Here is a 13242-nt window from a genome sequence, read left to right as displayed (position 1 = left end):
TCACTCCTTCCAGGCATCTGGGTAGCACAAACTTTACAAAGGTGACCCGGGAGGGGTCTTCTGCACCCATTTCAAATATACTTTAGAATTACCTCTTGGACATTTCTGTCGCCCCAAACCCCTTCTCAGTTATGATGCAACTGAGAGTTCCTCTTAGACCTGACCCTCTTCTGCCCCCTGTCCCCTGATCTCTGCCCTCTGCCCTCTAGAATCTGTCCTCAAGTATCTGAGAGCAATTGCCTCCCACCACACTGTCATGCACAGTAGCTTTACTTCTCCTCTGAAAGGTGTCCTCCATCAGCCCCCCAGTCCCTGGAGCAAGCTTCCACTTAGAAACTGGCCTCATTTAGGAATTCTACCAACCTTTGTCAAGGGTGTAAAATTGCCTCCCAATAGGAACATAAGAAAAGGGGTGGGTAAGGTGCAAGGAGATGGGGTGGGTGGTTCTGTGCACCTCGCTGGCCCCCTGATCACCCCACTGTGTGAGGCTGCACTCAGGGCCGCCCCTCCGGGGCACAGGGATCTGTGGCAGACCCCCCAGCCATGTCCAGGACCTAGCCCCCTTCCCCACCTTGTCTCCTGTGAACCCAGGGCCCGCCCACAGTGCTTCCCTGCCCCCGCGTGTCCACAGGTATCCGGATGCTGGACCAGCCCTTCATGACGGACATCATCGAGGCTTCCTCCATCAGCCACATGCCTCAGCTGATCGACATCTACAGCGCCAGCTGGGGCCCCACCGACAACGGGAAGACAGTGGACGGGCCCCGGGAGCTCACACTCCAAGCGATGGCGGATGGCGTGAACAAGGTAAGGTCACTCCTGTGTCCTCACGGGAATGGGGAAGAATGGGACCCGGTGGGATGAGGTGTGTGGGGGTGGGGAATGGAGAGGAAGTAATGATGGAGTGGAACAAGGGGCAGGGCGGGGGTGGAGCTGGGAACTGACACCTTGTGCCATCGCTCAGGTCCTTTGAGAAACAGACCGCAAAATGGGGTTCAAGGTGCAGACTTATTGGAGGAGTCACCTATGAAAGACAAAGGGGGGCAATGAGGCCCTTCAGAGGGTGAGGCTACCCTGGCCCCTGCAAAGAGGAGTGGGGAACAAGGGTGTCGCAGAGGGGCTGGGCTAGCGCCCCCACGGTACAGACATGGCTGGAAGCAGCCCCAGGAGAGATGGATCTTTGTGTAAACCAGGGGACTTCAGGGCACAGCAGCGGAGCTGCATCCAGCTGCCCCCTTGGCTAGACTCAGCCATCCGTCCCTGGGATCAGCCCAGGAATGGACAGAGCCACGGAGAAGGGATCAAAGCAGCATCTCAAAGGGAGGCAGCCAGAGCCTCGGGGTCACTGAGCAGGTCAGCAACCCCTGCGAGGGGAAGGAAGTGGCCTCTGGGATCTCAGGGCAGAGTCCACTGCTACTTATAGCCAGGCACTGGGGCAGAGTCTCCCTGGGTTCAGGCCCCTGGTCTGCTGCTCAGGGTCTGAGTGTCTGTCCGAAGTGACCTGACCTCACAGCGTATCAGTGTGCCTGCCTGTAAAATAGTGACAACGGTGCATTTCTCCTGGGGTCACCATCAGATGTGAGATAGACATGCAAGTGTTGGGCCCCGGGAGGTGCCCTGCAAACCACCAGTGTTTGTCACGGTCATTAGGGACCCTTAATCAACTGCCCCCAAACTCCAAGGCATAAAGCAGCAGGTTTCCCTAGGCTTGTGGACTCTGTGGTCCGAGAATTCAGATGGGATCATGGGGAGAGACTGTCTCTGCTCCAATCCCTGGGCCTTGGCTAGAAGGCAGGGGACTAGATCTCCAGGCTAGGTGTGTCCACCTGTCCCTGAAAGGGACTGGGTTACTCACCCTTGATTCCACTGCAGCCGCCCCTCAGGGCACTTGATCGTTTTGTCTAAGTCATCTTAGTCTTTTCCCAGGACTGGACTTGCCCTCGGGTTGATGTGGTGCCCTGTCCCTGCTCTTGGCTGGTCTGAGATGCCACGAAGGTCCCTGACACTGGAAAGGCACAGTGCAGTATACAGAGGGGGTTACTGATAGCATTGGAGTAGGAGGTGATGCCGATACCCCATCTCAGTGCCCAGACCCTTAGGCGTTTACAGGGTGAGACTTCTGACATACAGACAGCTACTTCCTTATTGAGTTATTCACGGTGTGGAAGGAGAGAGAAGGCTGCCCATCAAGCCCAGGATCAGGTGACAGCAGGGACCCAGGGGAACATACCCCCCTCCCCATCAGACACAGATTTTCACTGAGAAGCATTGTTTTGACACCCAGAGGCCAAGAGAGTCAAGGAGGAAGGTGACATTTGGCCTCAGTCAGAATTTACAATGCAGATGGATTCAATGGAGTACCTCCTGGGGCGGCTCCTGTCATTCTCCAGGAGCTTCTGAATGGCTCCATCATATCCCTGGGCAGGGGAGTTCTGTCTCTTCCATCTGCGATGTCCCCTGCTGCAATTAAAAAGGCTCTTTCAAGTGTGATCGTTCTGCAAAGCATGCCAAGTACGCCGAAACTTAGAGAAAAAAAATTGTTATGACTTATCGTCAGACAACAGCATGTAAATATTTTAGAAAGTGGAGAGTGGTGAAAAACACACAGTTTCTCATTTGAATCTCCCTCAAACTGTGGGAAAGACTCTTTCCTCGTTTCAAGGTAAAAATATTTTCGGACAAGTTTACAGACTCGTGTGAGCAACGGGGTGTTACACATTAGCACAGCCTTTCTCCCGCTTACTCAGCTGTCTGGTCCAGTCTAAAGGAAAGCACCCTCTGAAAGGTGATCTCTACCTAAACAAATTCCCTGGTGGTTCAGCTGGTAAAGAATCTGCCTGCAATGCAGCAGACCTGGGTCGGATCCCTGGGTTGGGAATACCTCCTGGAGAAGGGAACGGCTACCCACACCAGTATTCTGGCCTGGAGAATTTAATGGACTCTATAGTCCATGGGGTTGCAAAGAGTAGAACACGACTGAGCGACTTTCACTTGGACCTAAACAAAGGTGTCAGACAATCACCTGTTCCACTAAAGCAGTTCTGATGCTTGTCTTTGAATTTTAGCATCTTGCAGACAGGTTTGTTTCACCAATATCGTAATGATGAAAAGCAAGAAGAGGGACTTACCCGGTGGTTTGGTGGGAGTCTGCAGTGGAAGTGGCTTCAATCCCTGGTTGGAGAACTGAGATCCCGTGGGTCGCATAGGGCGGCCAAATGCATAAATAGATTAAAAAATTGTTTTTTTAAAAAGAGGAAACAGAGGATAAGAGAACTTTTCAGGAATGTACCATGTGCCACAAACCCCACCACTCCCAATCATGTGATACCTTCTTCTCACATGCACATCACCTACCTGGCTCCTTAGGGATTTAAGTCAGTGTTTCCTAAATTTGCTCAGTAAACGCTTCAGGGAGGAAGCAAGGAGCAGGCAGGGAGGAAGCAAGGAGCAGGCATGAAGAGAGGGAAGCCTTTCCCCTTTATTTCCCATCTTTCCTCTTTATAGTCTACGTGCTGAATTTCCAGTAAAGACATTCTTCACATTACATATGAGAGTAGGTGACAGACAGAGATCCCTGAATTATGATAGCCAGGAACTGACTTCTCAGTTCAGGGTAACTCAGACACAGACCCTGAGACAACAGCTGAGTTCAAGTGGTTACTTTGGGAGGTGAATGGGACACCAGGAGTGAGCAGGGAGGTGTAACCTGGAAGAAAGGGGCCAATAAAGGATTTGTCTTCGAGTCAGCTACCACTGAAGCTGGGACCCAGCTTGGATTAACTGGAGCTTAATCCCACGGGAAAACTGGAAAACTTTGCATAACACACGCCAAAGCTAGCAGCACGGTAGCTGGCAGAAAAGTCAGTGGTTGAGGTGGTTCCCAAGTGGCACCTTCAGCCCAGAGGCAGGTGTGCAAGGCAGCCTTCAGCCTCTTGGGAGAAATCCCTTACACGAAGACATGACTGTGCTGACATCTGCAGACCCCCAGTGCACAAGAAGCCATAAGGTAGAAGGACTGTGGGCGACAACCACTACCATCTACCACAGTCTCCAGGGTGCAGCTTGGGCAAAGCCTAGGTGAGCGTGGAGTCATCTTTCTCTGGGTAATAAAGGACCAACAAGGTAATGCATTTGTTGGTTAGAAAAGGGTGTAGCCCTTGCAGAGAGACTGATGGAGAACAAAGGGCTGTGGATACAGAGCACAGCATGTGGCATCACTCTGACAACCAGAAGAGGAATTCAAAGACCACTGGAGGCTCTCGAATGTGACAACTGACTCACGAACTTCTTTTCACATCTTAAGGAAATGTACCCAGGGCAATCCTGGCCCATCTTTGGCTCTGATGACTATACCCCAACCTCTTATTAATCACACCTCAGGGTTGTTATCAGAGGGAACACCTTAGGAATATTTAAAGATGAAGCAACAGAAAATGTCTGAGGCCCAGATGAGGCAAAGCATTGAGTGCTTATTTCCTGAGCATGGCAGGCAGGGTTGCAAAGAGCACAGACACAGGTCCCAGATCTTGGAACTGAATTGTACATGGGGTCACTTGCAAGACCCTGGCTTGAAAGGCACCCTCCAGGAAGTGGTGGTGGGGTGCGGGCAGGCTTCCCAGGGAGACAGTGATTAATCAGAATGAGCAAGGAGAAGCCTGGTGACCCTGCTAAATTAAGGCTCTGAAACGAAGGTTTCAGACAGAGGTTTCCAACTGAGGGGCAGCTGCCTCTGTGTGGAATGCTTATTACAGTTACAACCCCTCCTTTCATTTCTGAGAAGGAGAAACGGGAGAGTTTCTAGTGACCTTTCCTAAGTGCCAGCCAGCCTGAGGTGGAGTGGTCAACCACCCTGGTTGCTCAACGCTTTCCGGGTTTTAGCACTGAGAACTCCACTTCCTGGGGACTCCCCAACTCTGGACAAACCAAGGCGGCGACCACTCCCCTTAAATAAGCCTTCTTGATGGTGGTGATTATCTGCACCCAGGGAGAAACCCAACTACCTGCTTCACAGATTGATGTGAATGTCAGCCTTCGACAGCCCCCATGACATCAGAAAGGCTCATCACAGTGTGTCTGGACCTTGTTAGAAAGAGACAGGATGGCATAGGAGCCTGACCTCCAAGGTGGACGTACAGCAGGAGAAGCCATAGTTAGAGGCAACCGCAGTTAGTGAAACACAGGCTCGAGTAACGGATACAAGCAGAGGCTACAGTGCCCTCCTCGTTTGGCTTTCTTGGGACTCAGATACCCCACCCACTCCTGCTGAACTCCGAGGAACCCATGGGGCACCATGCAGACACTAGGGTCCGGTGGTCTGGCTGCACCTGCCCAGGTGTGGCTTCCTACCCGTCACTAGCTGGCCTCTCCCAGTGCCACTTGTACTTGGGACCTGATGGCACAGTGGGGGCTGTCCCAGGCCCTGTGCACACAGCCCAGATCATGGGGGAAGGTTCTCAGGGGTCTCCAGAGGCTGGGGGGGCTCCTCATCAGCTCACCCCTGGTTGGCCTTTCTCCCACTCCTTCCCCAACTCCCACCTTGTACTCACGTGTGCTTCCTGAGGTCACCCCCAAGTCCTGGTCTCAGCAGCTGATTTTGAAGCCACATAAATTGGGACCAACCACTTCTCCCTATAGGTATGGCCTGCTGTTCTCTGGAAGTTAACCACGCTCCCAGGAGGGGACCACTCATCCGTCATCTTCATTTAAAGCACTGTGTGACTTCACCCCACACCCCCAACACTCCATGTACAGAAAGGAAGTGAATAAAGTATGAAAACATAAAACAGCTACACAGAAATATAATTCAGTCCCTGATATTGTGCCAGAGAGGGACTTTTTGAACATACAAGAGACCATATTTACCCCCAATAAAGAGTAATAAATATTACTCATAAAACCTTTCAAAATTTCTGCAAGTCTGGTTATTGTCAAAGCTGATCAATAGATACATAGGGATTCATTATACTAGGTACTCTAATTTTTGTGACACTTAATGTTTTTCAAATTAAAAGGTTTTTATTCACACTAAAAAGAAAAAAAAAGCAATTCAGTAGGTGGTTAAGTTGTCAAGAGTCAGAATATACATTTAGGGAAAAGTGAGAATAGGAACTGTGCTAATATTATACAAATGGCTACTTATGGCTCAGGACAAAATTTTCAGAGACTGCATTATACAGAGGGGTTTTTTGGCAGGATGAGGTGTTTTTGTACAGCATGCAGGATCCTAGTTCCCCAACCAGGGATGGAACCATCACCCCCAGCACTGGATGCACAGAGTCCTGAGCCCTGGACCGCCAGGGAAGTCCCCAGAGAATTTTTTAAACGCTGTATGTTTTTAATATTACATCTATATAAACTGAGTGGAACTGAACATGACTAACTGTATCAGTCAGGAGAGGCTCTCTCATGCTGCAATAACAAACAGCCCCCAAAGTTCAGAGGTTTGAAAGCACACCTCTTTCTTGAGGTTTTTACTCAATCAGTGACTCATCCATCAGTCAGGCTTTGCTCACCACAGTCTCCTGGAGGTCAGAGCTGATATCTGAAACATTGCTGTTTACTGTGCAGAGGGAAGGAAGAACTCTGTGGGTCTGGCATTGACCAGTAAATGGTTCAGAATGTCTTACAGGATCCCATCCAACCACAAGGGGATGCTATCATGGGCCCAGACAGCAGGCAGCTAGAAATACTTGGCAATCAATTCAAAAAGCACAATAATGTGCCCAGAAAAACTGCTCAGTGACCCAAGATGTAACCACTGATCTTGTGAGGAAACATACAAATGTCAAAGGTATTTATGAGTAGTTTGAATATAATTCTTCCATGAACTGTGAGTATAAAAAAGCAGTACTTGTAAATCAATACATTTTTATATTATTTAAATTAGGTGTGAAAAAATAGACTAAAGTAATTAAAGAGAACATTTTCTACAAGTCAAAATGCAGGCAAAATACAAAAGAAAAGAGTATATCTACATATGTATATGAATACATATGCAATATTTGATGACAAAAATTTGGTTAAATTCTTTAATATAGGAAGAGCTCTAACAAATCAATTTTAAAAAGATATGAAAGAAAAGATATGCATAGGACATTATCTTTGGAGACATGGTGCTTTGCTAAGGTATTTATAAAGAATACAAATGAGCAGTAAATGTAGAGAAAGAAAAACTCAACTGATAGTGAAAAAAAAAAAACCTCAAAACAGTGAGTTTTGTTTTTGTTCACTAAGTTGGCAAAACTATTTTTTTAATGATTCTAAATCTTGACCCAAATGGGCTGAATACTGAGTTCTTATGTGGTACTGGTGAAAATATAGATTATTATTAAGCCTTATGAAACCAATAATATGGCACCATGGGTCAAAAATCTTCAAACATTTGTTCCTTTTCACTCTACATTCCCTATTTTAAAGACTCTGCTTGAGGAAATAACAGAAATACAAAGACATATATAGAATCATGTTCATGTCAGCACTTTAAAACCTAGAAACAGCCTTCTATGTACATCTAAGAAAAAGAGTAAATATAAGAAAACTAATAAAAACTAAGAAGACTAATAAAAACTTATGGTATATAATTATGTAAGGAAATGCTAATATAATTGTAAGTGAGAAATATATTTTAAGCAGGGCCACAAAGATAGATGGATTTTATGATCCCATTTTCATTCTTAAACCTGTTCTTATGCTTTGCATATATATATATAACTAGCAGAAATCTACCAAATATTACCAGTGATTTTATATTCATGGAAGATTACACAGGATTTTTATTCTCTTCTTCACAGTCTAGATTCCAGTCATTCTACAAAGAATATGATTTTCATAATACAAATACAATGACTTTTTTAAGTATATCTATGTTCTATTAAGATGTCAAGGTGACTGGAAAATAAAAATTAGTGTAATTAAGTGTCTGGGAAAAGGCAAACTGTATCAGGCTGGCTTCATCAGTATCTGCAAGCAGATACCACCACTGGGCCAGGGCCTGGCGGGGGCGGGGGTGGGGGTGGCACAAGGGAAGGTAGTCATTCCTCCAGGTCACTAGGCATTGGGTAGGATGAAGGGACCAACTCACTTCAGCCTCAAGCTTCTGAGAGCAGGATTTCCACCTCCTGGCACAGGTGATGTGCTGAGAGGACACGGAGCCAATGTATCAGCCTTGAGCTGGAAATTTACGTTAGCCAATGGTAAGCAATTTGTGCCATTATTTTTTTTATAATAATAAATTTTATTTTTTATTTTATTTATTTATTTATTTTAATTGGAGGCTAATTATTTTGCAATATTGTATTGGATATTTTTATATTAAAAGTTAAAGGTTGTTGCTGAGCCATGAAAGACGCTGGGATTCTTGGCCTCTGGAGGAGGGGAATTCAAGCCGGGGCCAGTGACAATGCTTGATCCGTCAGAGCTTTTGTGTAATAGAATTTTATTAAAGTATAAAAGAGATAAGTTTCTGACATAGACATCAGAAGGGGGCAGAAAGAGTATTCCCCTGCTAGTCTTTAGCCAGATGTTTTATAGCTACTGGGCTTCCCTTGTGGCTCAGCTGGTAAAGAATCTGCCTGCAATGCGGGAGACCTGGGTTTGATCCCTGGGTTGGGAAGATCCCCTGGAGAAGGGAAAGCCTACCCACTCCAGTACTCTGGCCTGGAAAATGCTATGGACTATATAGTCCATGGCATTGCAAAGAGTCAGACATGACTGAGCAACTTTCAGTCATTAGCTACTAACAGTCTGCTAATTAGAGAAAGGGAATGTCTCAAAACTCAGACACTGGAACCAGGCCCTTCACCCACAACATGCATTTAGAGATAACATTGGCACAAGGTGAGTCATCCCAGGCCATAAAACTATTGACATGAATCTTGAAGAAAGGCGGGTTTCCAAGTAGATATATAGTTTCATTAACATAGATTAGGAGAACAATGTATGAGTAAAACAAACTGGTTTGTGGAGCCCTTATTGGTTCTGAGTCTTAAGCGGAACCAACCTGAAGAAAGACAGAGTCTAGGGTAAATACATAGCTCATTCAGTTCAGTTCACTTCAGTCGCTCAGTTGTGTCCAACTCTTTGCGACCCCATGAACCACAGCATGCCAGGCCTTCCTGTCCATCACCAGCTCCCGGAGTCTACCCAAACCCATGTCCATTGAGTCGGTGATGCCATCCTGCCCTCAATCTTTCCCAGCATCAGGGTCTTTCCAATGAGTCAGCTCTCTGAATCAGGTGGCCGAAGTATTGGAATTTCAGCTTCAACATCAGTCCTTCCAATGAACACCCAGGACTGATTTCCTTTAGGATGGACTGGTTGGATCTCCTTGTAGTCCAAGGGACTCTCAAGAGTCTTCTCCAACACCACAGTTCAAAAGCATCAATTCTTCGGTGCTCAGCTTTCCTCACAGTCCAACTCTCACATCCATACATGACTACTGGAAAAACCATAGCCTTGACTAGACGGACCTTTGTTGGCAAAGTAATGTCTCTGCTTTTCAATATGCTGCCTTGGTTGGTCATAACTTTCCTTCCAAGGAGTAAGCATCTTTTAATTTCATGGCTGCAATCACCATCTGCAGTGATTTTGGAGCCCGGGAAAATAAAGTCAGCCACTGTTTCCACTGTTTCCCATTTCCCCATCTATTTCCCATGAAGTGATGGGACCGGATGCCATGATCTTCGTTTTCTGAATGTTGAGCTTTAAGCCAACTTTTCACTCTCCACTTTCACTTTCATCAAGAGGCTTTTTAGTTCCTCTTCACTTTCTGCCATAAGGGTGGTGTCATTTGCATATCTGAGGTTATTGATATTTCTCCCGGCAATCTTGATTCCAGCTTGTGCTTCCTCCAGCCCAGCGTTTCTCATGATGTACTCTGCATATAAGTTAAAGAAGCAGGGTGACAATATACAGCCTTGATGTACTCCTTTTCCTATTTGGAACCAGTCTGTTGTTCCATGTCCAGTTCTAACTGTTGCTTCCTGACCTGCATACAGATTTCTCAAGAGGCAGGTCAGGTGGTCTGGTATTCCCATCTCTTTCAGAATTTTCCACAGTTTATTATGATCCACATAGTCAAAGACTTTGACATAGTCAATAAAGCAGAAATAGATATTTTTCTGGAACTCTCTTGCTTTTTCCATGATCCAGCAGACGTTGGCAATTTGATCTCTGGTTCCTCTGCCCTTTCTAAAACCAGCTTGAACATCTGGAAGTTCACGGTTCACGTATTGCTGAAGTCTGGCTTGGAGAATTTTGAGCATTACTTTACTAGCGTGTGAGATGAGTGCAATTGTACGGTAGTTTGAGCATTCTTTGGCATTGCCTTTCTTTGGGATTGGAATGAAAACTGACCTTTTCCAGTCCTGTGGCCACTGCTGAGTATTCCAAATTTGCTGGCATATTGAGCGCAGCACTTTCACAGCATCATCTTTTAGAATTTGAAAGAGCTCAACTGGAATTCCATCACCTCCACTAGCTTTGTCCATAGTGATGCTTCCTAAGGCCCACTTGCCTTCACATTCCAGGATGTCTGGTTCTAGGTGAGTGATCACACCATCATGATTATCTAGGTCATGAAGATCTTTAAAACCCATTAGTTAGCTCAAGGTTTGAGAAAAGTTAAGTTCGGGTGGAACCAGGTATCTTCGTGGCAACACAGAATTTTAAGAGAAACCCCCTTTTAATTTTGTATAGAGAAGGGAAAAAAATCTGACACTAGATTAAGTGAGATAAAAATGCCTGCCGCTTAAGAGAGATAAAAAATGTCTGACACTTGCAGCCTATTTCCTCTGGTTGGAGACCCTTAGCCTTCCTGCCTGTTACTCTCTCAAACACTACAGAATCCATATGAACTTTTAAGAAACTTGGGCCCTGTGAAAGGCTGCTTTAGGCTATGGTCTTAAAACCACTGCCTTTGCCAATAGGTTAGAGCAAAGACTCAGCCTCTGCACTGTTGACACTTAGTCCCTCTCATTCTTAGTTGTAGCTGGTGGGGGCAGGGGGAGAGGCAGAGGACTGTCCTCTGCATTAAAAGTTTAGCATGCTTGGTCTCCACCCACTAGATGCTGGTAGTGAGCACCAAAATGCCTCCAACTGTGCCAAATGCCCCCTGGGACACAAAATCACCCCTGGTTGAGAACATCAGTGGTTAAATACCCTCAATAGTGCCTCGGTGGCAAATTCTCATTTCATGAAATCTTTTACGAGAGATTAATCCCGCTAACCTCCAAAGACTAATACAAAGAGAGAATTCAAAGTGGAGTTGCACCACATATTAAATTTCATCTAAATGCACTTGCCTTAAAAAAAACGAGGGGGGGTAAAAAGAGCAGAGGGGTAGGAGAGGCAGAGAAGATAATTCCAGCCTAAACCAGATAAACATGGAGGCAGGTAGATAGCCAGTCTCCTCCAAGCACGTGCTACAGAGTAAGGGTGGGAGACCCCAGCAGGCAGCCCACCCTGAGCAGTGCAGGCTCCTAGACCATCTCCTCCCTAATCTCTGGGTGACCCCCTCACCCCAACAGGGGTTTTGGTTCTTCTTTACTACTTACTTCCTGGATAAAATTCCCTGTAGTGAACTGCCCAACATGGCAGAATCTGCCTGATTAAGTCCCAAATGACACAGTGCATCTGTCGGGACCAAGGTAAATTTGTAAGTTAACTTGGGGAAAATCAACAACCCTGTGATGCTGTCTTTCTCTCCACTGGTCATATTTTCATCTGTGTCCCTCCCCAGAATTTCAAAGTCCTACTTAGCTCTTTTGTTTGTTTGTTGTGTTTCTTCTTACGTATTTTGTCTTCCACGTGGCTGGTATGAACAGTACTGCCACACAGGACGGCTGTAAGGATACAGTGAATGACAGTGTAAGGTATTCAGAGTGGTCCCTGCTTCACACTAAGTGCCCCAGAAGTGTATGCTGGGATTATCATCCTAATTTCTCCCTTGAACCCTCCAACTGATTGTTTGAATGTGAGTCCCAGTTGCTCTGTTTCAGTTTCATCCCAGCTGTGGTTCAGGTGAAGCTGGGGGGCAGAACTGGATCTTGGGGTGTTGTTTTAACAGGACAGTGTGCTGTGCCAGTAACAGACCCATCCCACAGTCAGCTCTCAGCCCTCTTATAGATGCCCCTCCCCCACTCAACTGCTCCCAGAACTAGGGGCTTCTCTTTAGTGGCCCATCTTGCTCAGAATTCAGGGACTATTTGCTGCTGCTGCTGCTGCTGCTGCTAAGTCGCTTCAGTCGTGTCCAACTCTGTGTGACCCCATAGACAGCAGCCCAACAGGCTCCCCCGTCCCTGGGATTCTCCAGGCAAGAACACTGGAGTGGGTTGCCATTTCCTTCTCCAATGCATGAAAGTGAAAAGGGAAAGTGAAGTCGCTCAGTCATGTCTGACTCTTAGCAACCCCATGGACTGCAGCCTACCAGGCTCCTCTGTCCATGGGATTTTCCAGGCATGAGTACTGGAGTGGGGTGCCATATTTGCTACTGATACCCAATCATTAGAAGCAAGAATATAATTATTATCGCCCTTGTAAACACACACACACAAACAGCTTAGGAAAATGAAGTTTAAAATTCCTAGCAATCAAAATATTCCTGTGGGTTAAGTCTTACATTCTGAAACAAAACTAATGTTTGCTGCTGACTCTTCAGAAACATGCTGATACTGCTCTCTGTGTATCAGGGAGCAAAGCCACATAACAAACTTCCCCAAAAGTCGGTAAGTAACAACCACTTAACTCTGATCATGGGTCTACAGGTCAGCTGGGTTGCTCTGCTAACCTGGGCCATCCTTGGTGAATCTCAGGTGGCCTCACTCATGCATCTGTGGCCAGCTGGAGGGTGAGCCACAGACTGCCTGGTCTAGGGTGGCCTCCCATGTGGGGTCACTGTTAGCTGTGGCAGTGAACCTGACCAGTGAACCTCATCAGCCGCATGCTAACTCAGATTGGTTCCCATGGTCTCTGAGGGAAAGCGGACATGGGTTGGGCTCCTTGAGACTCATGCTTAGAATCAACCCAGCACCACTGTCCACCACATCCTGTTTGCTGAAGCAAGACAGGAAGCCAACCCAGACTCAAGGGTGGGAAACAGGCCCCTCCTCTTGGTGGGCAAGGCTACAAACTCTAATATTAAGGGGTCATGAACACAGAGAAACCTGACAGGTTAGAGTCACAACCAGTCTCCCTATATCAAGGTGAGAATGCTTTTAGCATTGGTTTCCTTTCAGCAAAGGTTGC

The 13242-nt window shown here is 46.6% G+C and overlaps 1 protein-coding gene across 1 annotated transcript in view; it reads left to right on the top strand.

Annotated features, from left to right (window-relative positions):
• The window catches only part of PCSK2 (proprotein convertase subtilisin/kexin type 2), a 238064-nt gene that overhangs the window by 207478 nt on the left and 17344 nt on the right, over window positions 1-13242 (top strand). The window contains exon 8 of the mRNA XM_040248012.1: window positions 632-807. Within this exon, the coding sequence (XP_040103946.1) occupies window positions 632-807 (176 nt within the window). The remainder of the gene's footprint in view (window positions 1-631; window positions 808-13242) is intronic.

The sequence above is a fragment of the Oryx dammah genome, unplaced genomic scaffold (assembly GCF_014754425.2).
Source record: "Oryx dammah isolate SB20612 unplaced genomic scaffold, SCBI_Odam_1.1 HiC_scaffold_10, whole genome shotgun sequence".
Classification (NCBI taxonomy): domain Eukaryota; kingdom Metazoa; phylum Chordata; class Mammalia; order Artiodactyla; family Bovidae; genus Oryx; species Oryx dammah.
Note: the sequence above shows the minus strand (reverse complement) of the source record. Positions and strands in the feature narration are given on the sequence as shown.